A 27,141-nucleotide genomic window follows, 5' to 3' on the forward strand; every position below is an offset into this window, starting at 1 on the left:
AGAACCAATATCAAAACATAAGGGTTAAACAAACTTTTACCCTTTAGAAAATATAGAATTTCGCACGGAAATAATGACTAAAATTAAACTGTATAATAAAATTAATGAAATTCCATTTTATTGGTCACGTACCACCTTCTACTACAAGGCACCAAAAGATGAGGGTGTTGGTAATTGACTTTAATTAATAGCTAGAAATAATTGTGATTTTATTTACATTCTACTAAAGTTGACTCACTTTTAAAAAAAAATTTAAATTAAATTCATTGCCAATATTGTGTTTGCCTTTTATAACAAAAAACAGAACCCACTTCTACCTTAAAGGAAGATGCATCTCTTATTTTTATTGTCAATGGCGAATGCAACCAAATTTTAATCTAAATTCTAAAATTATACCAACTTTACTTTAAATATCAGCCGTAGTCCTCATCATGTAGTTAAATTTTTTTTGGCCGAGTTTTAACAACCTTTTGTCAAAAACAGTCGAAAATATATTATCTTTCAGTTTCTTTTTCTGCTAAATATTCTGAAGTTAGCATCTCCAAATTTTGTCTCATTTGTTATTGCAAAAAAATTGAACAATTACGCAGGCTCTGTGGATAGAGAAAATTGAATTTTGCACTGTTGTAACATATCTCAATCTCATTATGTTTGTTTTGAAATCGGATCTTTCCCAAAATAATTTATGTGTTTATCAATTTTTTTTTTTAAAGATACGATAAATCTATTGGTTTTAAACACACATTGTAAAATTTGATTTTATACAACATATATTTCTAGTTGACTACGTCAAATTAATGGACCACTAAACTTAATGGAATAAAAATATAGTCTTGAAGTGTTTCATTCTCACGAACATCAAATCAATTTATTTTGTATGCATACGTAAATGAAAATCTTTATCTTAGTCATTACATATTATCTTTCCTCCCCCTCTCTCTATAGCCTATACTCCCCCACACAAACAAATCATAGATTATGATGTCCTATCTCACTTTGACAATTGACAGGCAAAAATTGATAAATCTCACCTCACTATAGGTAAATGTGAGTCTTAAGATTTGTTATAAATTTAGGGTGTGTTCATATATGTCATGAAATGCATGCATTTTGGGTTACTAAGTTTGTTTAACAACAACGTAACGTGCATTGTGGATAAATATATTAACTTAGTTGTTGGGTCATATTAGAGGAGTCGTTTGATACAAAATTAATAAGAAAAAATAATATTTAATAAGTCTACCTATGTGAAATATCGATAAAGACTTGAGACTAAAATCTACTAATGGAGAGATAAGAGAACTTAAAAGTGAGTTGATAATCTGAAGTAATTATTAGAGTTTACCTTAGAGAGAGGGAGAATTGAACTTTGGAAAATCTCGAACTTTGGAAAATCTCCCCTCACATTATATTAGACAAACCATTTGATACAAAAACTTATTAAAAAAAAAAAGCCAACAATAATATTAATACGAACATTTAAGGTAACCTAACTTCTTAATGATGTTACCGGTGATGAAGGTGGGTGAAACTGAAAAGAGGACCCAATTTTGCCTCGTTGCACCTATGAGTTTCGTGAAATTGTGATGATGTGGGGCGCCAAATGGGACCAAGAACATGATAAGAGAGTTCTGGTAGAGGTTGGTCAGTCTTAAATTCTTAATTGCGGTCAAATTCATAGAATTTGATAATCCTGAGTGTGGCCCTTGGCATTTGCACGTGTGGCGTGTGCCATGAGTCGGCACCTAATTGGTACCAACCAAAACCCGAGGGATGTTTTTGAAATTTTATTTTGGGTAATGCATGAGGTAATCCACTTACATTATATATTATATAATCTACCAAAAATGTTGTTACATGTCACACGCACACTGAGATGACACATGACATATTCAATGACTCAAATTCATATCTCTTAATAATAGACCTAGTAAACCAATGAGCCTTTGGTCTAATAGGAGAAGTCTTGCACTTACAATGTTGAGTGCAAGAATTCGAGCCTCCATAAGAGTTTTATGGAGGTTAATTTTAGTACTCCCTCAATTATCAACATAATTGAGTATAAACTGTCTCTCCCTTACGAAATGTGAGTGGAGTAAGCACCCTCGAATATTAGAGAGAGTTTAAAATATATGAACAAGTGTTTCGGTGTGTCAATGTATTGTGATGGTCCCAATTATATAGTATGATTGTAAATATTAATTGTAATGTCAGTAACATCTGTATATAACAGACTTAAAAAAAAAAATAGACCCAGTACATTGATTAACTCATTTCAATGGCTCAAATCCATGTCCTTTGGGTTAGTAGATCCAATACCTTGATTACTTGACGCCTCATCTTAAAAATTCATACTTAAAAAATATCATTATTAGGAACATCATTGTTGATAGCTAAAAGATTTAACGCTTTAGTGTAATCGTTAAAAGTGTGTGTGTTAATATTATTATGAGAAAAAAATATTTTTTTAGTTGAAAATATTTATAACAAAAACATTAAGAACCACACTTTAATTTTTGTTCATTAACTTCTTTTCATCTTTTACCAGTTGATGATATATCAAAAAGATTAGTCAGGATGCATGGATGGGACTCGTTTGGGATATGGTTAATCATGGGCAGTTGATCGATGAGACCCACCTTAATTGATAAATAAACATATCATTGAAACTACGTTGAATGCAAGTGTTTCTTTTGACAATCAATGAATCAAACAACATGTTATGTCCTATGAAAAATCACATGCTGGTACATTGAAATTGAATAAAGAAGATGGAATCATTGTGTTTTCTACTCATGTAATCTCATATAGAAGGTGCCGACTTGTCAAAATCAATAATGCTTTCTATTATTTTTCCTTTACAGCTTTTAGCTAATGTTTGGAAGCTGAGGGAAAAAGTATAAAAGAGGAAGTGACCGATATTGGGTAAAATACGTGTTTCCTTCTACAAAGTGTGAAATTTTAACCTTTTAAGATCATACGCAACTTTATCTTTTTTTGTTTTTTGTTTTTTCCTAGTTTAATTGTTTTTAATACATTTTGTTCATCACATATTTTTATTCATTTGGTAGAATTAAATAAATATTCTTATGTAACTAAAGTTGGTTGGTGTGAGTGGTTCGACACTCTCACTCTTTAAGAGAGGTTAGGGGTTTAAACCCCGCTCTCGTATGTAGTTACTACTTTAACCAACACTTTACCCCTTACAGGTCGACCCGGTACGAGTGTGAATTAGTCCGAATTGTGGTACGAACTTAAATGTGCCTCCCACAATTGAGGCCCACTCAAGACTACCTCGTGGTACGAGCTTAAATGTGCCTCCCGCTCTCGTATGTAGTTACTACTTTGACCAATACTTTACCCCTTACAGGCCGACTCGGTGCGAGCGAAAATTAGTTTGAATTGTGGTACGAGCTTAAAAGTGCCTCCCACAATTGAGGCCCACTCAAAACTACCTCGTGGTTCAGACCAAAAAAAAATATTCTTATTTATTTGATAGAATTAAATAAATATTCTTTCATAAGAAAATCTCGTTATGTGAAACGGATTGATTAAAACAAGATTGGATTAAAAATTTCCATAGCCATCAGTACTCAATCAGATATTAATTTTAATAAATTAAATCCATTAATTGTGAGAAAAAAAACATTAAAAAAAATCTGAAATATATTTGAAGAGAAGATATAATTTTATTAGTGTCTTAATTCTCAAGACAACTTCAATACCGTACCATTAGGCCTAGGATGTTTCTTTGAGGTAACAAATTAAACAACAAAGCCATGAGGAAAAGAAACTAAACGAAAGTTGATGGCCAAAATTGTTAAAAATTATAACAAGAAAAGGCTCAATTGGCATGCTGAATAGTTAAATTAACATGTCTTTTGGGACATCTATCAAACGCGTATCCGACTTGGTTTGTTGAGTGTTAAGTCACCAGCTGACATTACACTCTAATCAATTGCATTAAACAGTCCTTTTCTTGTAAAAATACGGACACATAACCCCCCAAAGACCCATCAATTAGTTATAAATTTCTGCATTTTATTTAGTTCTTAATCTTCTAATTTTCCATTCAAAATCTCTCGTTTGACATTTTCTTGAACTGGGACCTGCATCTTTTTTTGTTTTTTGGTAATATTGTTAATCAATTATATACATTCTTCTTCCATCACTTAATTTCTTGATGTGATTCAAGTACCTCTAGTACAATTTTTTTTTTTTAATTTCTCATATTATCGATCCTTAGCTTATCCCTTTATTTATTCTCCGCATATAAAAGTAATGATAGAATTGTATGTCTCTCATACATATATATTTAACGTACTCAAGGGAACACGACAATCCGACCTCAATACCCACAACCGACCAAACCAAAAAAAAACAAAAAACAAAAAACAACAACAACAAATTATAAAAGGAAGTAGAGAAAACTACATCAAAAATATCATATGTTATTTTTCGTATAAAATGGTTAGATATTATCTTCGTATAAAATGGTTAGATATCTTAGTAGGAAGATCGTTACACCAATGTATTGAAAGGAAGGTCCACGACCACATTAGCCGACTTATCTACTACCATATGACCTTCTCGAAAAACTAAACACATGCAAAACGACTTTTCTTAATTTTGTTGCAAGCTTAAGGACTTAATAAAACAAACATTATAACAATCATGTTTGCATCGGACGGTGACTGTCAAGCGATGGGTGGTGGGCAAGTGGGCCCTTCATTTGCTGCCTGCTATTAAAGTTGCAATATTCTTGTTGTTTATTGAGAATGAAGTAGCGGAGCGTGTAGATGTCGTGAGTAATTTTGATTTCAAGTCGCATGCAATGCGTATAAAAGTTGTTAATCAACTCGGACTCAACGCAGCCGCATGAATGCGTCATGCATGAATAACGATTCTATAATTATTGTCCCCGTTTCGATTATGATTTTGACAATCAAATATATGACACTAAAATTTAAATCACAACACAGATTTTCGTTAAAAATAATCAGTGCAAATAACGAAGTTTAAGAAGAAACTGTTATCCTCTCCTGATTTGATCTTTTTTTGAGTAAATTTTATCAATATAATTGGTGGTTAATAAATTAAAAAGAAAAGATAATTAAATATTAATCATACACTAATACTAAAATACAGATGGCACAATATCTATAAAAAATTAAGAATGCTTAGATTAGGAAATGATCTTAATCCTTTAAGAAGGGAATTACGAGTTACCACTTCGCTCAAATTCACAAACGCGTGGCTTCATAAAATTACGGGCTACGGAGCAGCAAATTTTCATGGTAAGTGTCCGTTATAATTAAGTAACATCAACTTCATTGCTTATTAATTTGGGATTTTGCAGCACCCAAGAAAAATCTTATCGAAAAAATTCATCAACTTTAAGCAAATAAAGGAAATTAAATAAATAAATGGCCGACCCACCGCCCTCCCAAAAATAGTAAATGTTGAATTAATCCTCTCTTTTCTACAGATCACATTGGCTTTGTTTTGTATTCTACTTTTTTAAGTTCTCTTCTTTGAATTAGCACGTTGATCCAGGCAAATCTAATTATAAAGGATAGTTAACTTTGTTAATGGACTAATGGCGCGGAAAGCAATGAAACTCCGATAATATCACAAGAAACTTGGTGACATGGGTTGATGAAATGGAAAAGAATCATCTCCTTATCCGATCTCTTCTGGATTTTTTAAAATCTTCTGACATGTGTCTTTTAGTGGTACTATATGAGTAAAATTCATCTTTTTATATTTTTTTATTTATTAATTAACAATCAGTAATTAAATTATTTATTTAAAACTTGATCAGATCAGAAGAGAATTCTGATCCTGATCAAATTCCTCCCTGCTAGCTAGGCCTTGACCATTTCGCATCACATGGCCAATAAATACAGATAAATAAATATTGCGTGGTCCTTTATCCCATTTCCTCTTGAATAAACAAGTTCGGCATCAATAATAATTAATGTGTTTGCTTGGATGCGTTGCATTTCACATGCTAGGCATGTGAAGTGATGCTATGCTTTGTTAATGCACCGAAATATTTAACCTCTACCTCATGTTTGATACCCAGAGAGAATTACTAATGCAGACTTTTTCTTTTTATGAGGAGCAGCAATTAATGAATGCTTCTCTTGTTAGGTGATAATTTTCAAATTGCTGATGTTGGGTATATAGTTTTGTAGTTCTACTTTTGGGTCTATTGATGTTAAGAAATGAAAGGTTCTTATTTCTTAATATTATTAATGTCAACTTAACTTTAAGGTGCTTATTCTTTTCTTTTCTTTTCTTTTTTTCCCCCTAAAAGGTACCTCCCCTAATATTAAGTTATTATTATTTTTTCCTAATTAGTTAGGAGTATTTATTCATATTCTTGCTATTTTCGTTGATTAGTTATGCTAGGTAGTTAATATAATACAATTTCTCTTAGATTAAAACAAAAATTTCTTTTAAATTTTCTAGGTTTAATTAAGGTCTATATGTATTAAAAAAAAAAGTCTCAATTAAGCCCAATTTTTGTCTAGTATTTCTTTCGTCTTAAATCATCTATCTCGATTGGTCTGATCTTTATTTCACTTGTTCTCCAAGTCCAATTATAAAGTGAGCGTGCCGGAGTGGTTATCGGGCATGACTAGAAATCATGTGGGCTTTGCCCGCGCAGGTTCGAATCCTGCCGCTCACGATTTTCCTGTTTTCATTTTCTACTTAGGTTTGTGGGCTACAGCCCACAGGGGCTTCAATTTTCTACAAATCCAAGCCTAGATACTAGTCCTTCCAAAGAACAAATTTCCCGTCCCAAATAGCATTAGCATTTCTTTACATCTATTTAATAAAATTTTGAAGTACATAGGGAAAAAGTAAATTGCCTAACGTTATTATATAATCAGAGTAGTTCATTGAGTTGAGATATTGAAGAATGCTCATTGCTCAATCATATGCCTCTAATGATCTTTAGCAGTAACTCTCTGGTTTCCTCAACTCTGATGATCCTATCACCACCGTGAGTTCCCTAAATTGACATTAGAAGTGGGGGGAGAAAAAGAAAAAACACGTGCATTAGTAAGCCAATTATACGTCCATTTTTTCCTTGCTAGAAGCCAAAATATCTACCTCAATTCAGTCGGTCCAATTACCTCTAAAACGGAGGAAAAGAGAGTAGCTCCTTTTAATGTAGTGACACTTGTATCACCAAATACAAAGCCAAGGGCATTCATGGCTTCAACCAATTTAGTAAAATTGCCTCTTTTCTTCTCAAATATGATATTTATCCGTAGCTTATTCCCTCCCATGTTAGTCACCTTAACGTCTTCCTAATTAAATCACCAGCAACAATTATATCGTATCAATGAGCAGGGTAAGTAGAAGAACAATTCATAATAATTAAATGGGGGCTTGCTGCTACAACCTCTATTCCGCAATTCTTCATCTCTTCTGCAGCGTTCTCATCAATCTTTGGCTTTGTTTCCTCTTCTTCCAGTGGCTCCACTTGAAGAACTTGGTCACATAGAAACAAGACGCGTCCCTTCAGCTGCCGGATGTAAGTAATTGCATCCTCAATCACGGTTTCCTTTTTCATCTATAATAATAATAATAAGAAGAAGAAAATGATAAGTTTAATTAGTATTATGTATTTTTATCTGTCAACACAACACCCCATGTTAATTAAAATGAGATGGTGATAAAGAAGTTTGAGAGCAGTAAGTAGTTGCATCTGTGGTATTTGGGACTAATGAACGCAATTTCAATAGGCGATCATTGAGCTTCTGGCGGCTCCGCCTTTCGGCCTCAAGGTTCTTGGATTTGTACACTGTTTTATCTTCAGAGTCAGAGCGGTGCTCTCTCTTGATCATCCTGGAATTTATCAATTATCAAATGATTGGTTTCGGAGAAAATGTAGCGCATTGTTTAATTTCTAAGGAACCCTTTTCGTATGTGGTTATAAATAAATGAGCACATTTAGGAATGAAATTGTGGAAATGTACTTACTAAATGAAGCTGATGTGTTGCGGTTATTGACTGGAAAGTACGCACCCACCGGCTGCACAAAGTAGATTGATTCATTTTTCAGGAAAGTGAAAATGGTGGTTGTGGCATGCTGAATATGTGTACCTGCGAGAGAGGGAGAGAGAGAGAGTGTTATGAAACAGAAACAATATTGTGACAGTAGTTGCTGCGAAATAATAGATTATGTGGTGTGGAACAGATGTTGCAGCAAGATTGGAACAAAACACACCATCTTTGTTTGATTCACTGGTGGTTCATGCTGTGAACCAAAAATTATCTTTATAAAAAGATTCAGGACATTTGGGCCGTCAGGACTCCGGAGTGTTACCGGGCGATGTTTTTAATCGGCCGAAAAGTAATTCACTGATATGCCTCTCTAAGCCTAAGGCAGGAAAAAAGGGAAAATGAACGCTAGAAGGAGGGCTTGAACCTCCGACCTTGTGGTTAACAGCCACACGCTCTAACCAACTGAGCTATTCCAGCTTTGTCTTCTTAACGTGCAACATATTTGTTTTAGCTTTTATATATGGGTCCCATATACACAGTGAAAAAGAGAGAGAGGGGAAATCTACAAAAATTTTGAGCCAAGCTGAGAATAGTGATTTTTCGTCCTGATTTGCAAAAATAGTCATTACGGATTTACAGAATGAAGATGATTTTTTTCGGTTTGCATTTTTACGCACTTGCTCCCTCACAAATGCATACCAGACATTTCAATATTTCTTTTCAAAAGACTAATAGAAATCACACCACTGAACAAGAAATATGTTTCTCCGAAGGTCATCGACCATGCTGAACTAAACATATAATAAAAGCTGTCAAGTCAGTTGTTCGAACATATGATAAAAGCTGTCAGGGAGGCTGAAGATAGAATCCAAAAGAGAAAAACCGTCCAAAATTGGCTCTAATACCTATAAGTTGAGAGATCAGCACTGACGAACAGCAAGCTTTGCATTGTATAAGAATCAGATGTTAAAGCATGGCCTGATCTAATACATGTGAAAGAAAACGAAAAAGCTTTTCGACGAACATGATTCATTCTCATAAAATACCAGTATGTGAGATCCACAAAAGTTTTCTTGAGCCATTACAAAATAAAATATTGAACAGCATAAAGAAGCAAATACCAAGGCTTCTCGTTTATTGGGAGTTATTGGGAGTTATCCTTGCCTTTGATGGTGTTCTGGACAGGTTATGCCTTAATTTCTCCCATACAACTTTACAAGTGCGGACTTTCAACCACAGGTGTTTTCCCTCTTGTTTGTTTACTCATTTAAAAATCAAATGCACAATAATTTCCGGGAGCATTACAAACAAAATCTAGATCAAACTTCCAAACACTATTCGTCCTGTGTCAACAAAGTTCTCCATTTAACCCACAAAAATACAGAAAATGTCCCCATCTAATGTTTCCCATCAGACTCATAGAGGTTCAAAAACAAGCTAATAGTAATAATAAATTTTTAGTTTCAAAGATCAAATATCCCCTTTGTTGATTTCAAAAGTCCACAGAAGGTTCCAAGGTAAAACACCTCAATTTCCTGTTTCATTTCTCAGCACAGTTACACTACCATATCAGACAACCTCTAAGGTTGAGTCTCAAATTAACTCCATTTTATGTAGTAAAAGTTGAATACTGTTTAGAAGCCATTTTACCAATCCAAGTACCTCCACACTGATATTAAATGTAAGACTCCCATGCTCTTCTTAAGAGAAGTAAATGCAATGTCATTTGCGTATACTAACAAACTCATCTCTTCAGTATCATCAACTTGCAAACTAACAAAGGCCAAAAGTGATAAAAATGAATAAAGCAAAATAAGATAATATAGGAGGTAAAAGAAACGATTGGAATTAATGACAGATGTATGTAACATACACCTCCAGACTTAGCAACAATTCGTGGTTACTATGCAACCTTTGGAGATTGTCTAAAAAGGCAATAAATTATGAAACTGGCAACAAAAACATCGTACTATTGCATTACATTGCTTAAGAACAGTTTTTTTTTTTTTTTTTTTTTCTAGAATGTTGTAAATATTGCTTCCTTTTTAAGAAAAAGATTTTGTATGGAGTTAAGTTTCAAAGCAAATAGTCAAACACCTCCTCATATAAAGGTTTAAAAAGCAACTCAGAAATTCAGCAAGAACAATCAAATTGAAAAAAAGGAACCTTTTCATTCCTAAGTGCCAATAACAAATATTTCCGGTTGCTCCTTTGGCTATACAGATATACTTTTAAATCATAAAACAGAACAAAAGACCTAACATTCATTTAATGTTATGCTGTCAAATTGTTTTCTCTAGCAAACAAAATTCTATAGGTCATATACAAGAAAAAAAACAATTTAATAGTCAACTTAAACACCGTATTAAGTTATCTAGAAAAATAAAATACTAGGTCTAACCTACCTAATGAGCTTTGCACTTTTTCAAAAGTTCTTCATAAACAGCTTCCTTTCTTGCCTTGATAAGGATCTGTTTTAACTTAGACAATGCAAAAGGTGTCACTTGGATTCCTTTTTCAGCCATACCCTTAGCATATTTCACAGCTTCTGGAAGCATGTGCATATCACAAAGCCCAGCCACCAATAAATTGCCAGTCTCCGACAGATCAGAACAGTGGTTCTCAATCATATATTTCCAAAACTTTATAGCAACATAAGGGTCATCGGAATCCATGTAAACCCTAACCGCTGCACGGCAATTTTCATGATTCAGAACATTCTCATTTTTAACCATCTCATTGAACAGCCCTGAAGCCTCCCATAACTTCCTACCCTTAACCAAGAACTCAAATAGTATATTATACGTTTGTATATCTGGGAATGCCCCATTATAAACCATTTCATCCAGCAACTTCATCGCCGCACCAGTTTCATTAGAATAACAATATAAGGAAATCATCATATTATACATATGAGTATCGGGTCTAAAACCAATTCGCCCCACCATTGCGCCCCAAATGAACTCAGCTCCTCTGAGGTTCTGACCTGTCAAGCATTCCTCAAACGCCAACTTGAAAAACGTCATCCCAGGATTACACCCCCGTTCCATCATTCTTTTCAAAGAATTTACAGTCTCGTAAATCCCGTCACAACCCTTAAGTAAAGTAATCAAATACGAATCATATGCAGGCACATTGTCCGGATCCCACCCAACCTCTATCACCATCTCCCCGAATGTCTTCTTCGCATTAGCCACGTCCCTTTCCTTCTCCCAACCCTCTAACAATATAGCATATGTGTCATTATCCGGCTTAATCCTACCATCAACAACACGTAAGAACTGCCAAGCATCAATAGTTTTCCCATCTCGACAAATGGCACTCAATAACGAATTCAAGGCAAAGACATCATGCTTGCAACCATACTGTTCCATAACATCAAATGTCGTAATGGCATCCTTAACTCTATCAGCAACAACATAGCTACTAAAAACAGAAGCAAAAGTAGCTAAAGAAAGCACGTTTTCTTTCTTCATAGACTTAATAGCATCCCACATTGCATCAAAGAGACAGTTCTTACCCAACAAGTCAACAACAAGATTCCAAGCATAAGGGCTATGCTTGTCATTTAACTGGTAAGCTGACCAGCGGAAGAACTTGACGGCGGGGCCCGGGTGGGAATAAGAGAACTTTAGGACTTGCTCGACGGTTTCTTGAGAAACCCTTATGAGGGTTTTGTCGAGAACGTCCTCGACAGTGGGTGACGGAGTGTTAGCAATGATTTCGCAGAGGGTTTTGATTGTTGGGGGCAAATTTGGGACGTCGAGATGTGAAGCGAAAGTGGATCGCTTTCGTTTGTTGTGTGGGTCCGGAGAAGGGTCGCCGTGGTGGCGTCGTTTGTCGTTCCGGGCCATTGTTTGATTGAATTCGACTGAATTTGAATTACACCGGCTGAGTTTCAATTACAGACAAGTAAGCCCAAGCAGTAAACGGCTTCCGTTTGCGATGACCAAGGATGAAGAAGAACATGTTTCAGGCTTTCATCATTGGAATTTGGATGTAATTTCTCTTTCGGGGTGTGTCGTGTGTGTGGAATATGTATATATATGATTTATTATTATTATTATTATTATTATCAAATACCCATACTGACGTACTAATTAACCATTGAAACTTAAAAAATTACTGAGATCATATACGATTTACTGAGTATTTTTTATTTTCTTTATTTTAATTATTAAAATTTTATTATATTAAAATATCTTCAAAATAGAATTCTAATTTTTTTTAATGGAGTGACACTAATTGAAAATTTTTCATACATTCATAAATAAATTAATTTACGGTATTAATTTCGCTCATACCAACAAATTTGAAACTGGAAATAAAATTTGGAGAGCATAAGTTTAAGTTTAAGTTTAAAGTCATTTTGTATTTAATTAGTGTTACTAAAACCTAAAAAAATTATTTTGAGATATTTTAATATAATAAAATTCTAATAACTGTATTAAAAAAAAGCTTGTAAATAGGATGTCTAAAGAAAAAAATAAAAATAAATTCTTTAAGTACCTTTATGACCTTAATAATTTTTAATAATTTTAAAATTTTAGTAGTAAAATAATAACAACTAAAATACTATGTAATAAAATATAATTGTTAGAAAATTTTGATGGTGAATTGATGTGTTAAGAATTTTTTTGCGAGGAACCTAACTTTGAGGCCAAGGTCTATCTTTAGTGGTAACAAGTGGTGTCTTTAGAATTCAAGTTTTGGATTCGAGTCTCACTAATATGTGTCCGTTAATTAATTTATATAGCTTTCCATAAATTGTCCAGATGAAATTATAAAATAATCAAGCTATCTAGTACATTCTTAAAGGTAAGATGAAAAATAAATTAAAATTTACCTTGCTAATAATGAAAACAAATAACAATAATGATAGAATTAGGGATCGAACATTTAGATATTGCAAGTAACAAGGAAAACAAATAATAATAACAATAGAGATCTGGGATTTACATTTCAATTTTTATCCTAACTAGTGTGAGATTTATCTAAAATTGAAAATTCATACTTAAAGGATTTAGATCCTCTATTTATCTTATCTTTTACTTATCGTTTTTTGATTCATTGAAACGTGTCTTTGTTATTTTGAGTGTGGAATGATAAGTTATGAACTTTAAAGTCATGATTGAGTGATTTTCAAGTATAATTTTATTTTTTTAACCTCCGAATTTAAATCCTCACTTGGTAGAGGCTAAAAAACCTTTGTCATTTCTTACCCTTAAAAATATTTAAAATGATAATTGACGCAATATGTGAAAGGTAAATTGATGAACGTCGGTAAACGTGAGTGTGGAGGGAAATTAAATGGGACTATGTGAACGTGAGTTTGGAGGGAAATGAAGCCGCTAGAATTTAAAAGATTAATTCGTGAGATACTTACTGCTAATAACCCGCTCTGTTTCACTTTTGAGTTTTGACTAAAACAGAAGAAATATGGCGGAGTCCAAACCTATCAAAGTTGACACACTGCTTTCAAACCAACGCCGGCCTCGATTCTCAGCCCCAGCTCCATCTCCGCTTCCGTGTCAAGCTGCAGCTACGACTCAATTGCCGGTTGCCTCCACTCCTGACAGTAAGTCTTGGCATTTTGAATTTCTTTCATGAATTGTTAATTGGGTCTTCTTAGTTTACTCGCTGAGTTTCATTTCTTTCATGTTTTTTTTAAAAAAAATACAATGTTAGGCAAATTTATCTAATTTATGCTCGCCCGCTGACTGTCGAGCTCCAACAAATCATTGTATGTAAAGATCACATATTATAACTATTGACAGGTAATATGGAAAAAATTCGACTAGTAGTATATTGCGGTGGATCCTGGGCGAAGACTTCTAACGGCAGTGACTTCTACAAGGCAGAGGGTACTACAAGACTGAAAATTTATGTACCCAGAAATATAAAGTATCAGGAGCTTCTACGTGTGTTGTACGATGCAATTGGGATAAGTTCGACCGAATTTGTCATTTCAATGAAAATAATACCAAAATTAAAGTTGCCGCCTTATTATGCCAGAAATTCGGTGAAGATAGACAACGATGAACGTGCCAAAGTTTTGGTACGTTTGAACGCTAATCCGGCGCTCACTACTCCTCTTTTTGTTACAATGCATCCCACACATGCTGCCGCGGCAGCGAATAGGCCACATAAAAAATCGGACTACATGGCTGAAGATGCATTTTCAAGTTCTGGGACCAGAGCAGAACTTGATACGCTGATCAGATTCAATCGTGGCAAAAAGCGACGGATACTGACAAGAGAGGAGGAAGTAATGAGGAAATGGCGCGGTCGTCTCTGCAAGCAATGTGGGCATAACCTCAAGACTTGTAATAAGAATTCAGTCTCATTGCACAGCCGTCCTAAAATTAAATAGACTATCATCGCTTATCAGTACCCTGAACCTGTTGTATCAACAGTGTCGTGTTGTACTTAATAGCATTTTGATGTGTTGCGTTTATGAATTTGACGTTGTGGATACGTGAACTGTTGCAAGTTGAAATGCTATTTTTTGGGCAATACTGGTGTCATCCCATAAGATGCAATCTGAGCTTGTGAGTATGAAAATCTAACGCCGACAGGTGAGTCGGTGACTCGATGTATAACATGGAAACTGGAAACCGGAAAGGACCATAGAGATTGAGATGTTCACAAGTTTTTTTTGTTTTTTTTTCTTGTTTCGTTTATCTGGTGAAACACAGAAGAGTCGTGTCGTCAACAAGTTTTTAAATAAATGACATGTCGTTTTTACAAAATTTATGAAGGACGAATTAGTCGACCAATCAAGTTTACGCTTGAATTATGGATGCAAGGTCATATGTTTGTAGACGACTTGTCGTCTCAATAGTAAAATTTTATCGTAAGCCCCGGTGGCCGGTGAGCAAATGAAATGTCTCAGAATTTAGAGACTGAAATAATCCCAACTACCCATTTTATCGACGATCAAATGGAGCAAAAACGTAGGGGTTGTTTGTAAATAAGCTGATCTTCGGCAACTACCTGCAAAGACGGCAAAGCTAAGGGGAGGTTTTTGAAAAATACCCAGTCCAAGAGCTAGGGCAGCCAAACGTGAAACGACAACAGTAAAACTCGTTTTAATCCTCTTTCTCAGTTCAGTGCGTCAGAAAGAAAGAAAAATGGCAGAGTCCCAACGAACCGACATCGAGGCCGTGCTTTCTAGCCTTCCCCAGCCCCAACTCTCAGATCCGTGCCCAACTGAGGCTCAGGCTCAGGCTCAGGCTCCGGCTCCTGCTCCGGTGCAAGCTCGGGTGCAAGCTCCGGCCACGGCTTCAGCTTCGAAGTCGGTTACTGCTCCGGTTGTCTTGACTCCTAATCGTAAGTTGTACATTTCGATTTTCCTTTAGCCGTTGGTTTAATTAATCATTTCTTCACTGTCATCAAGCTGTAATAAGCAAGTTCATCCACTTATGCCTGCGAGTGTAAATCGGTAATTTTTTCCCTGAAATTTCGGTCTATTTCACTGGCCGTATGGATACTGTAATAATGGCGGCTGCATTGGTAATTTGCTTATATTAAGGCGTTCCTGAACACTTAATGCACAAGAATCGTCTGCAAGAGCATGCTCAGAGATCCGGCATACCACTTCCGGTATATCAAAGTCACAATGAAGGGTTTCAACATGCCCCTAAGTTCCGGGCGTCTGTGTCGGTCGATGGAGTTACTTATACTTCTCCCAACACTTTTTCGCATCGAAAAGCAGCCGAACAAGATGTTGCTAAAATCGCCCTGGAGTGCATTTCTAAGAAAATCAAGGATGAAGGATGCCCTCTCATTAACCAGGTTTGTTTCTTTTGCGTGTAGATGATGTTTCACTCACATATACTTCAATTATGTTCTCATATATGTTACTTATTTATTAATCATCTTATGAACAATAGTTATAATGTGTATCAGATGTCTGCTAAACTTCAAGTTTATGCTATCGTAAAAAGTAAAACACATAAGGGCTTATAATACTTGTTTTACCTAGTGTGTGCTTGAGAGTGGATGTAGTCGCAACAATAGAAAATTTAACAAGTTGAGAAAATTTGGTATGGGAGCTGAGAAATATATTTTGTACAAGACCTGCAATATTGTTCTCTGTGGAACCAGAGCTTCTCAAATTTACTTGTATTAAAAGAAGCACAGTTTCTATTCTTGTCTTTGTAGCGGTGATTATGAAATCTCTATTCACGTTTAGACATCAGAGTTAATCAATGTACATATTACAGGGGTGAAATGATGTGTCCTTGTAATGGCACTTATTTTGCTAACATTAGACATGCTTAGTTTTGATCTTCTACCTTTCAGCTTTGAAATATTTGACATCTGGTCTTGTACCTTGTCTTCAAAGCGTTTTAACTCCCTTTTTAACCCTTTTTACTATTTTGGGCTTATTATCCAGGATACAGTATTTTGCAAGTCCATTTTGAATGAATTTGCAGTGAAGATGAATCTGGAATTGCCTGCTTATAGCACCAGGCAGTCAGAAGCTTTGCTTCCAGTATTTGTATCTTCTTTGGTTTTCAATGGCGTCACTTACACTGGCGAACCTGGGAGAAGCAAGAAAGAAGCTGAGCAATTGGCAGCACGAGCCGTTATCCGCACGCTTTTAGGTATTTTTTAAATGCATACTTCATAAAGAATTTGTTTCTGATTTTAATTATAGATTTAGCTGTATTCTTATTTCCATGGTGTGAATTAATTCGACTTTTCAATGTAGTTACTTCAGGATCTGCAACAATACTTTCTGAGATCATTAAATCAAAAGGCAAACTATATGCTGCATTGAACAAAGTCAAGGAATCCAATTATAGCACCCAAAAAATTGCAACTAGCTATGTGCCAACAACTGCAATTCCTAAATCAAGTTCAGGAATACATCCAATACCTGCAACCCCAGAGGCAAGTGTAGGAATGCATTCAATACCCACAATCCCAGAGGCAACTGCAGGAATCCATCCGACACCTGCAATTACTGAGGCAAGCACAGGAATGCATCCAACATCTGCAGCTATTGAGGTTAGCACAGGGATGCATTCAACGGCTGCAGATTCTGAGACAAGCACAGGAATGAATCTACCATGCCATCCGTTTAAGAAACCAAAATTGGAACCACCATCTGAACCTGTTGCTCTTCCAATTCCATTTGTGCCTCCTGTTCTAGGACAGCACTCAGAAGGCGGTTCAAGCTCCACAAACAAGCGGCGTAAAAACAAAAGGAAGGCTAACAAGAAATTACGCACAGATGCTCAGTAAGTTTTAATTTAGATTCTTTATGTCTGCTAAATTCTTCACTTCCTGTTTGGTTTGAACTTCATTTTTGAGGATTAATTACTTTTCTTAGCATTTTGTTACCTTTTATGCTAGTGAATTATTACTGTTAGTCGCATTGCTCTGTTCATCCTATGTTTAGTTGATTAGTTATGTTTATGAGGCTTGCTCTGAGTTTACCATTCTCTTCAAGCCTGCCTCCAGAGAATGAGAAACTTAATTTTATAAAAGAGTTTTGTGTGACTGCTTTCAGGCTGTTCTATTGCTTTTATACTAGTGTTTGTTATGCGATCCTTTTTTCCCCTCATATATGGATTCACTTCTCGCTGGCATAGATTGATGTTGAATAATTGTGCGAATAAGTCTTTCTTATGCTCATGGTAATGTGTTTGCTTATCTTATAAAGGTGCTTCCTTTCTTACTTGAAGTTTCATTGTCATGAAATTTGCAGGCCATGTGTTTCAGCTCAGCCGTTGACTCAAGTTCCTCCTTGTTCTGTAGCCCAATGAACCGCGCAGCTGTGTTGTGTATTGATTTTCCATAGGTGTGGCTCATTGAAAAGCTTAGCTACATTCTTGTGTCTATTCTGTTAGGTCTTGTTCAAACCTTAGTCTTCTTCTTGGACTCTCACCTCCCTTGTAGGATAACATGTACATGCAATTTGTCATTGTTACATATATTATGGTTATTGGTTAACCCCTAGCCTTGTTTTAGCACTACTAAAAGGTCAACGTAGCAGAACTCTGGAATGGCCATCGTATTTATAATCCATCTTTTTTTTTTTTTTTTTAAATCGGTTCTGCTTTGAGGCGATTCAGTACTGGTACAATGGGCAGATCATTATAATTTGTTTAATTCATTTTTCTCCGCGAACAGATAATTATAAAGCAAGAAAATCCAGTCATAGGTTTTACTTGCTTTATTAGACATTTCCTTAGTGACAAGTCAAGAGAGAGAAATCCAAGTAGTGTTTAAACATTTTTCTTCTTATGCTTGTATTGTTATATTAATGAGAAATTAGTAATAAGCTTATAATAATGAATGATGTAGCAAAATTTCAAAGACAAAAACTTATGCTGTTGTTTTCATACGGATCGATGTATGAATAGAAGACACGACCATTTGTTTTTGCTTGTAGTCTTGATTCAATTCATGTAAACTTGTCAGATAGATTCAATTCATTGGTCACATTGTTAATTAGGAAAATTTAATTTCAGTCGATCAAATTATGACTGAACTTAGGTCGATTGCCTTCAATAAATTAAAAAGGGTAATTATAAATGTGAGAGTCTGATCTGTTAGCGATAAGAGTTTCCAAATTCATGGTAAGGACAAATGGACAACAGTACAAATCTCCTTGAGACAAGGGATTGCTCTTGTGTTTTTCTCCTTTTATGAGTCATGAATTATGAGAACCAAAACATGTGGGCGACGATCTTCTTCGGGCTTGCAAAAGATGTTATTCCAAATTCTTCTTTACTTTATAATTTTAATTCTAAGAAAGTCAAAACAAAACCGATTGAATTAATTCGATACCATATTAACCAATCACTTAAAGACTAAGTAAATTAAGATAGGATCGACCAACCTTAATGAAAGATTTAAGTATAAAATATTTTTGTTTGTAGTACGATCTCCACGTCGACAAGACAGTGCTTTTTGTTCAATGCACAAAAACACTATAACGCTAAAATGGTATTACTGTGGTATCCGAATTTCAATTTTTTGATTGTTGTACAAATAATGGGAAACAATAAAAATATTCCTGACCTTTTTAGTATGATTTCCAAATGAGATTTGTGTTCAAGAAATGAGGAAATAGTAATCAAATATATGATAAATATTAACCCCATATAGCAGGGTCAATATATTACTACTTCTTGTTCTTTCATCCTTCAATTTTATCTCATTTCTAACTGGAGATTGAAAAAGCCTCCTATATATAAAGGCTTGGTACTTAAGAACTACTATTCTAAAGCTTATCAAATTACTTTGAACTGAGCTTACCCCTTTATGAAATAATTAACTAGTTAATAATAAGCTAATTGCCTGATTCAACACATTTAGTTAAGCAGGGATTCCAGCTCATGACATGCATGCAAGAAGAGTGTGAAAGCTGTAATAATAGTACTTTAGTAGCTAGAGATATCCTAATGGAATTTTACAGAACACGGCATTCGTATATATTCTGAAAGCATCCATACAACGTCATTTGGAATTGAGTGTAATAATAAAAAATAATTCAGTCATGAATTGGTCCCCATGAACAACTTACACACCAGCATGGAATGTAACATATACAACGAGAGTATGATAAAAAAAAGACCAACAAGAGCAGTAGTCCACGTGTTGAAGTGAAGAAGAAGGAAAGAATGAAGAAGCTGCAGCCTCATCAAAAATCAAAATTACTCACAGATTCTTGAAAGTGAGAGTAGTGTTCAATTTTGGAATCTCAATTCTCATAGCAAACGTGGGATTTGCGCATCATCCGGCGACCCTTCTGCTATCTGCTTAATCAATTTGCTTGTCTCTCTCTTCTTCTCCTTCTTCCTCATTCTAATTTGTATATTCACCTCCGTGCCAGCTAACATTCCCAATACATAATTAATTATAAATAATTCAACTGCTATTTCATTACACTTGTTGTAGCAGTACTAGCACATTTCTTATTCAAACATAACCACTATAATTAAGACTTGCGACTTTTATGATTTTCAGTTTTCTGGAAAATATAAAAATACCCACCTCCATTTATTTAATAGCGCCATTGCATTGAACTTGGAGCCTCTACATATAGGGCTTGAAGGGGATTTGTCTTTCAGCATGTGCCCTAATATTGCTTGTACTAGCTTATAGCCCTAGTTGCACTCAAAGTTGTATATTATAGTTCATTTTCCTTTCGAAATAATAATGGCTCTTGCCAGGGAAACTTGTGCATTCAAAGAAAAAGTTTATGGGGATCTTTCTTCTCCAGGATCGGAGAAGGCTTCGGGATTTGTCAAGAGTATTGGCATGAGCAATACTTCCTCTCCTAGCAGTGCAAATTCTAATGGATACGCGTTTCATAATGCTGAGGAAGTTCGTGATTCTTTGATAAACTTCAAATCTGGGCACGATCATTTCATGCATGCGAATGCATCTAATTTGCTTAGCTTTGAGCAAAATGAGACTAAGGATGATGAGTACTCAATGTGGGAGGGAAACTTCAATCAAATTAATCAAAAGTACAGCTCTGATCACCGCTTAATGGAGGATTTTAACTGCTTTGACAGTGCTAGCAATTATGGGTTCATGATCAATAACTCTGCCAGGGACTGTCATGGGGATTGGTTGTACACTGAAGCAACTGCTGTCACTGATACAATCTTGGAGTCGGGATCACAAGATGCTAGCAGCAGCCTTAAGCGTCCCAATACGGTACTTAATTTCAATTAGTTGCACAAATTTGCTCAATTTTCATTCTCAATTTTTTCTTCTTCTTCATGTTTGCAGTAGTGCTAAAATATTAATAACATTGGTTTCTAATTCTCAGGGAGACAGCATGCAAGCTGTCAAGAAGCAATGCGCTATTGCCGCAACCAAAAAGACTAATAATAAGCAGAAAACATCAGCTCCTCCGAAAGACCCACAAAGTATTGCAGCCAAGGTTTGCTTCAACCTTAAACAATAGAATTAGCAATCATTGAGTGCAAATTAAGCAAAAATCAAACACTTTAGAAATATTGTGCGCTAACAGAATGTTCTCTTTCAGAATCGCAGAGAGCGGATTAGCGAGCGGCTTAAGATTCTGCAGGAGCTGGTACCTAATGGCTCCAAGGCGGGTTTAGTGAATTCCGATTGATATAGTTTATTAAATAATTCTAAAATTAGGTTCCTGCTTAAGTAATTTACTCAAATTCTGAAAGTTGTCATGCATATATGCATATGCAGGTTGACTTGGTGACCATGTTGGAGAAAGCAATCAGCTATGTCAAGTTTCTTCAATTGCAAGTAAAGGTGTGATTCGATTTCATGAACCCCTATTTGTCCCAAGTGCAAAGTTCTTTTATTATCCATGATCACCTAATTTTTAGTATATCCCTTTTATTAAAAAATGTTGCAGGTATTGGCAACAGATGAATTTTGGCCGGTTCAGGGTGGAAAAGCGCCTGATATTTCTCAAGTGAGGGAAGCCATTGATGCCATACTTTCATCACAGAGAGACAGAAGCTCAAGCTCCAAGTAATGGGTTGACTAGGGGACAATAATTGAGTTGTAATGATATCATTTAAATTAGTTTAATGACACAGTTGCAGGCTGTGAAAAGTTTATGTTGGAAGTTAGCAAATGATGAAATTAATTTTAAGTATCTGATCAGTAGATAACATCTTATCTTTCATTTGTCTTTGAAAAATATTATTGTAGTAGAATTTTTCTGCATTTTGATATATGTAATGAAAAGTGAGACTGCAACCTTGTCTCACTTTTCACGGAGAGAATCTATCCTTCTTATTCTATGAACTTCTTGGGAATTAAAGATCATTTTTTAAATCTAAATCATCTACCAATAATTAATCGGCACAACCAATAGTAATGACGATGAGATATTGCACTAGATATAAGATTATCTATGGAGTTATTATGTGCATTTTTGGTTAAAAAAGAAACAACTACATGTAATTGAGCAAGAACTCAGCTCATCGAGTGGGCGCTTGTTAAAACTTTTTGATGTAAATGAGGTTCGGAGTTCAAATTAAACTTCTTGTACTAGCTACCACAAGTACATTACCAGCCAGTTAATTAAATGGATACTCAGAACTAATTTATAACCTAAATTAACAAGACACAAGCAAGCTAGCGTCCATTAAAAGACATTCTTTAATTTCTTGGAAATCACCTGGATTGAAAGCTAAGCTAGCGTCCTCAATTCCATCCGTACTTAAAAAATTAATTAAACTAAGGTAATGTACTGTTGCTTGTTCAGGGTGAGAACATCTTTAAGATCTCTATACTACTATCTCAATGTTCTTTTCTTTAATTTGTCTGCTCGATCGATCAAAGAAGCTGGGGGATGTACCATTTAGCTCGTTCGAATTTTATTTAACAAGAATCACATGGAAAATCACATGCCAGTTCCATAGAAAGCGGTGTACTTTCCCAAAGATACTCAAATTGAATGAACCAAACCAACTCCCTGTCAATATTTGTAAAGAAAATCTTGACACTAGAAGACATGTTTTGATTGCTTTCACAACTTGTGAAATGCTATTTCAATGAAGTGGGTAAAATTTGTGGTATAGAAAAATGATCAAATATCTGTACTTGGATAAATAATATATGCACTTGAAAATTAATTAACTTGTTGAATCAATGCCTTGTTCAACGTATATGTATTTGGCATAAGTTTACCATTTAATTATAAAAATATCCAGCTAGCCTGCTTGGACTCTAATAGAAGTATAGAACTCCATGCAGGCATTAATCAATTTATTGTGAAGAGATTAGGTGATGTTTCCCCGGCCAGAACGGCCAAAAGCAAAAAATTCTTTTGTAACCCTTAATTGGGTACTCTTCGTTTTATAATTACCCAATGATTGTTAACTTGTCCTTTTTACAAAATACAACATTACAACATAAATTATCCTTTTGATCCACCAACGTACATTCAAAAGTCAACTAAATCATCGAATGCATTATACTTAATTATTTTAAAAAGGAAAAGAATCAATTTGCAAACGTTTTGGAGATCATGTATAAAATATACATTATAAAACTGTTACTTAAATCCAAATCCCATAAAGTTTGCATTTGTTTGTTTATAAAAATTAATATGTTACTCTAAAAAAGGCATCTATACATCTCAAGATCAAGATAAAACCAAAAAAAAAAGAAAAAAGACATCGAAACAGAGCGATCATGTAAATCAGCAGCTTATCTGCTTTACTTCATCTGACAGGATGAGATTCAATTCAAAGTACTTTGGATTATATATGCAGTTGCCTAAGATGAGCGCCTTATATCAGGATATGTATATGCTAATGGACTTCCAAAGTATTGCAGTTTGACAACTAGCTATTTTTTTGCTTTCTTTGGAGTCTCTGACGCGTTGTTTCAGTATGTACTGTGATTTTGCTTATTATGGGTAAGGCTCAAGTTTTAAATTAATTAATGCATAATATTTGGGATTTTAGCTGATCTATATTCGAAGGTGGGATTGAAGGTTATTCCCTTGTTAAGAAAAAAGAGTAACAATCTCTCTTAGACAAAAGGAAGATTATGATCTAATTGGGAATTAACAATTAAGAATGCAGCAAGCTGTTAAACATGCAATACAGGCACTAGCACATGCCTGAAGTTGTTGAAAGCACGTAGGTTTAAACTCGAAAGATGAAATGATATGCTACTGGACTGGACCCCATGTGAGCTTAGGGAATGGCAGGGTGGATTTCTTATATATTTTATCTGCCTAGAAAATACTGCAATTATATTAGAGACAAGTAATTATGGCTTCATTTGATGGAATTTGACTTGGGTACTAAACTTTGAACCTTGTAATAATTCCTTTCAATATATTTATTATACGTATACAACGTGGTATTTCTCTGCAAAGCTAGGTAATTCTGTGGGATAGGAACTTCATTCTTTGATGGCCTTCAAATCTGGGTTCGATAATTGCTCAGCTTTGAGCAAAATGGTTACTAAATGACGGAATGGAACTTGAACTTGAATTAGAACAATCAAAAGTACTTCGACTCTGAACCTGGTCCCCGTTTATTGGAGGATTTTGACTCTGCTGCTGCTAGCAATTATGGCTTCATGATCAATGACAGTGCAAAGGAAAGTCTAGATCACAAGATGCTGGCAGCAGCCTTAAGCGTCTCAAGACGGAATTTTCTCAAATAACTTTCTCAAGTCTAGATCACAAGATGCTGGTAGCAGCCATCTTAACTTTCAGTGAGCTTAATTGACCATTTTCTTTTAACTTTCTTATGTGATGACTTCTCTTTGGTACACCTATCACAATGTCCTTTTATTTAAATGGTGCAGGTACTGGCGACAGACGAAGTTTGGGCGGTTGAAGGTGGTAAAGCTCCTGATATTTTCTCCAAGTAAGAGAAGCCATTGATGCCATACGTACTCTCATCATCTCAAAGAGACAGGTCAGACCCAAGCTCAATGCAATGGGACAGATCAGTTGCAATCATTTTATCTTTCTTTGTCTATTTGAAGATCTTGTAATGGATTTACGTGCACTTTGATATATGTAATGAGACTTGAGACTGCAAATCTGCAACACCTTGTCTCACTTTTTAAAGATACAATCTATCATCTACTCTGTACTCATGGTAGTACTTGAAGGTACTTTCTTCATTAGATCCAATAAACCATCTAAATATTATTTGATATAAATTGTTTGCCACTATCTAATTTTCAATAATTCAATAATCCAAGATATATATACATGCAGGTTTAAACTAGAGCCTATCTATAAAGATTCAATCAAGCTCAGAGCTAACAAATTATGTGTAATGTGTGCTCAACGTGAAGCAGCCGTACGGAACAGAAATGTATGTTGCTTAATTATTTATGGTGATGAAATGTAATGTTTAAGGTAGAAACATCAATGCTCTGAGTACGAGATCTCAATCAAATTCATTCAATATCGTGTTGTGTTGTGTGGTTAATTCATTCGTCTCTTAACTAATTTCATTCTAGAATTAGATGAGTGCGGGGAACCATTAAGGCATTAAGCACGTGCAGATTTAATAACAATCACATGGCTGATCACATGCCAAAGCCAATATCCATGCTAGGCGCTACATGCGTGTACACATGTATGTACATTCCCAAAGAAATTAATTCATGATTCCTTGAAATTAATTGAATGAACCTACAATTATTATATGTCGTCGAAAATAAAAATTATGTGCATATATTAAGAAAAAAAATGTTTCTTTAATCTGTCTTGGTATAGACTCAACGCTTACTTTCTATTTCAAGAAATTTCCCGGAAAATCTTCGTGCCAGTGAAGCTTCGATTCTCTTTTCTTTACAATTAAATATTCTTTGGATTCCCCCAATTGGGGTTCTCTTCGTTTTATAATTGCCCAATGATTGATTATATTGTTTACTCGTGCTTATCACAAAAAATAAGTAACAAGATAAAGATATTTTATTATATTCTCATACATTAAACTACTCACTCAAAATTCAACCGAGATCATCCATATGCCATAAACTGGTTCGGACACTGCATATGTAAACTTATTGTTCCAACCTAAATCCCGTAAAGTTTACTGTTATTGTTTTTTAAATTGTTAAAAAGGTCAGTTGTTACATCTCGAGATCAATGCAAATTAATTAAGCACACAAAAGATTAACAAAGAAACATTAAAACACGGTAACTCAGAATGTTGTCTGCTTTTAGTTTAGATGGAATTAGGACGACTAAATTTATAGTGATAATAAAATTGCTTGATCGAAAAGTCTAAAAAGTCTAAGTTGATAGATAAGTATCCAACAATAACATTAAAGATAACTCTTAATAGATTGGTTACTTCTTGTATAACGTGAGATAGAAGCTCGTTTATGAGCCGAAAGATAAAAGCATAAAAGCGAGCCGAGAATTTGAAAGGAAAAATATCAACCGTCCACCTATTTTCTCCAACTTTTTCAAAAATACACAATTTTTTTTTTTGGAATCCACTTAAATTTACATTTTGTTTCACTTTTCCACTGCCATTTTGAATCCGTTAAAAAAGACTAACAGAAACTTAACCAAATGACCATTTTACCCCCCCCCCCCCAAAATAAAAATTACAATTTCACCCTAAAAACGTAAAAAATAATCAGATTAAATCTGATTATTTTCCCCATCGGTCAATAAAGAAATTAATTCCACAACCATCAAATGCGGGGTTTTTTTTTTAATTATATCTGTAATTAGAATGTTAAATTTTAACAGTAATATTAGAAATAACCCAATCTCGCAAACCATCAATTGAATTTAAGATAAATAGAGTTTTATTATTTATTGAGTTATAGTAGTTAAGATTTTTTTGTACTTCATTAACGTACCGATAATGATATTCATCAAACGAAAATTACAAACATAATTTTTCGTTAGTTTTATTATTCATTGAGTTTTGGGGGATAAAATGGTCATTTTGTTAAGTTTTCGTTAGTTTTCTTAACGGATTCCAAACGGAATTGGAAAAGTGAAATAAAATGTAACTTTAGGTGGATTCCAGTAATAAAAAAAAAGAATTGTGTATTTTTAAAAAAGGTTTGAAAAAGCAGGTGGACGGTAGATATTTTTTCAATTTGAAAAGGAGCTTGTATGTAGGTAGAACAATAGGAGAAATCGAACTTGAAACCTTCATTAAATTGATAAGAAAAGGCTCAACACAAGTATTAAATATAGATCTTATGAATAGGCCGTAGTTAATTTAGGGCATGCATTGTTATTGTGGTAAGCACATTAAAAAGAAGATTATAATTGGGAAATACGACAAGCTGTTAAGCATGAAATAGCACATGCTTGTAGGAGTTGAAAGCACGTAGTTTAAACTTGAGAGATGATGCTGCGGGCAGGTATTGTGTCATGTGAGCAAAGGAATGGCAGGATGGACTTCAATTTTATTTTATGTACTTTGAAAATACTTTATAAATTATTGCCACGTGCTAGAGATCTCTTAATACAACGTAAAGCTGGAATGGAATTGAGTGGTTGATGGCCGGCGCTCATAACTCCATGTGATTGATTGAATTGGTGAGAACTGAGAAGTGAGAAGGGTCAGTCTACTTTACAACTCACCACACACACACACACAATGTAGTTGTTGGAGTTTTGAATATATATATATT

At 34.7% G+C, this 27,141-nt stretch overlaps 5 protein-coding genes and 2 non-coding genes across 7 annotated transcripts; 4 read left to right on the forward strand and 3 right to left on the reverse strand.

The window, feature by feature from the left end:
- Positions 1-6,615: 6,615 nt before the first annotated feature.
- Positions 6,616-6,697, forward strand: TRNAS-AGA (transfer RNA serine (anticodon AGA)). The gene has a single exon. It is a non-coding gene; the product is annotated as a tRNA-Ser (tRNA).
- Positions 6,698-6,879: 182 nt separating this feature from the next.
- LOC102624992 (uncharacterized) lies at positions 6,880-7,770 on the reverse strand. Its single transcript, XM_025100162.2, has 3 exons — positions 7,421-7,770; positions 7,149-7,325; positions 6,880-7,024 (listed from the first exon to the last, which is right to left on the reverse strand). Exons 1-3 carry the CDS (start codon positions 7,589-7,591, stop codon positions 6,947-6,949), a joined length of 426 nt encoding a protein of 141 aa, XP_024955930.1. The 5' UTR covers positions 7,592-7,770; the 3' UTR covers positions 6,880-6,946.
- A 658-nt stretch (positions 7,771-8,428) lies between these two features.
- TRNAN-GUU (transfer RNA asparagine (anticodon GUU)) lies at positions 8,429-8,502 on the reverse strand. The gene has a single exon. It is a non-coding gene; the product is annotated as a tRNA-Asn (tRNA).
- A 1,678-nt stretch (positions 8,503-10,180) lies between these two features.
- On the reverse strand, positions 10,181-12,046 carry LOC102607460 (pentatricopeptide repeat-containing protein At1g77360, mitochondrial-like). The gene has a single exon (XM_006482077.4). The coding sequence runs from the start codon at positions 11,877-11,879 to the stop codon at positions 10,431-10,433; it is 1,449 nt and encodes a 482-aa protein (XP_006482140.1). The 5' UTR covers positions 11,880-12,046; the 3' UTR covers positions 10,181-10,430.
- Positions 12,047-13,463: 1,417 nt separating this feature from the next.
- Positions 13,464-14,883, forward strand: LOC127903141 (uncharacterized). Its single transcript, XM_052443830.1, has 2 exons — positions 13,464-13,603; positions 13,803-14,883. Exons 1-2 carry the CDS (start codon positions 13,465-13,467, stop codon positions 14,396-14,398), a joined length of 735 nt encoding a protein of 244 aa, XP_052299790.1. The 5' UTR covers position 13,464; the 3' UTR covers positions 14,399-14,883.
- A 70-nt stretch (positions 14,884-14,953) lies between these two features.
- LOC102607749 (double-stranded RNA-binding protein 4-like) lies at positions 14,954-18,273 on the forward strand. The gene is made up of 5 exons (XM_006482078.4): positions 14,954-15,357; positions 15,560-15,822; positions 16,427-16,637; positions 16,745-17,276; positions 17,747-18,273. Exons 1-5 carry the CDS (start codon positions 15,159-15,161, stop codon positions 17,802-17,804), a joined length of 1,263 nt encoding a protein of 420 aa, XP_006482141.1. The 5' UTR covers positions 14,954-15,158; the 3' UTR covers positions 17,805-18,273.
- Positions 18,274-19,724: 1,451 nt separating this feature from the next.
- Positions 19,725-21,714, forward strand: LOC102625275 (transcription factor RHD6-like). Its single transcript, XM_006482323.4, has 5 exons — positions 19,725-20,712; positions 20,828-20,941; positions 21,047-21,112; positions 21,226-21,291; positions 21,398-21,714. The coding sequence occupies exons 1-5, from the start codon at positions 20,206-20,208 to the stop codon at positions 21,518-21,520; spliced, it is 876 nt and encodes a 291-aa protein (XP_006482386.1). The 5' UTR covers positions 19,725-20,205; the 3' UTR covers positions 21,521-21,714.
- The last annotated feature ends 5,427 nt before the right edge of the window (positions 21,715-27,141 follow it).

This window comes from Citrus sinensis, chromosome 6 (genome assembly GCF_022201045.2).
Source record: "Citrus sinensis cultivar Valencia sweet orange chromosome 6, DVS_A1.0, whole genome shotgun sequence".
In the NCBI taxonomy this organism is placed as follows: Eukaryota; Viridiplantae; Streptophyta; class Magnoliopsida; order Sapindales; family Rutaceae; genus Citrus; species Citrus sinensis.

Coding starts and splice junctions, on each gene's coding strand:
- LOC102624992 (XM_025100162.2), bottom strand. CDS start 7,591: ATGAAAAAGGAAACCGTGATTGAGGATGCAATTACTTACATCCGGCAG. Junction 7,326..7,420: donor TGAAGAATTGCGGAATAGAG/GTTGTAGCAGCA, acceptor TGATTTAATTAG/GAAGACGTTAAGGTGACTAA. Junction 7,025..7,148: donor TCTTTTCCTCCGTTTTAGAG/GTAATTGGACCG, acceptor ATGTCAATTTAG/GGAACTCACGGTGGTGATAG.
- LOC102607460 (XM_006482077.4), bottom strand. CDS start 11,879: ATGGCCCGGAACGACAAACGACGCCACCACGGCGACCCTTCTCCGGAC.
- LOC127903141 (XM_052443830.1), top strand. CDS start 13,465: ATGGCGGAGTCCAAACCTATCAAAGTTGACACACTGCTTTCAAACCAA. Junction 13,604..13,802: donor GGTTGCCTCCACTCCTGACA/GTAAGTCTTGGC, acceptor AACTATTGACAG/GTAATATGGAAAAAATTCGA.
- LOC102607749 (XM_006482078.4), top strand. CDS start 15,159: ATGGCAGAGTCCCAACGAACCGACATCGAGGCCGTGCTTTCTAGCCTT. Junction 15,358..15,559: donor GGTTGTCTTGACTCCTAATC/GTAAGTTGTACA, acceptor GCTTATATTAAG/GCGTTCCTGAACACTTAATG. Junction 17,277..17,746: donor AAATTACGCACAGATGCTCA/GTAAGTTTTAAT, acceptor TGAAATTTGCAG/GCCATGTGTTTCAGCTCAGC.
- LOC102625275 (XM_006482323.4), top strand. CDS start 20,206: ATGGCTCTTGCCAGGGAAACTTGTGCATTCAAAGAAAAAGTTTATGGG. Junction 20,942..21,046: donor CACAAAGTATTGCAGCCAAG/GTTTGCTTCAAC, acceptor GTTCTCTTTCAG/AATCGCAGAGAGCGGATTAG. Junction 21,292..21,397: donor TTCTTCAATTGCAAGTAAAG/GTGTGATTCGAT, acceptor AAAATGTTGCAG/GTATTGGCAACAGATGAATT.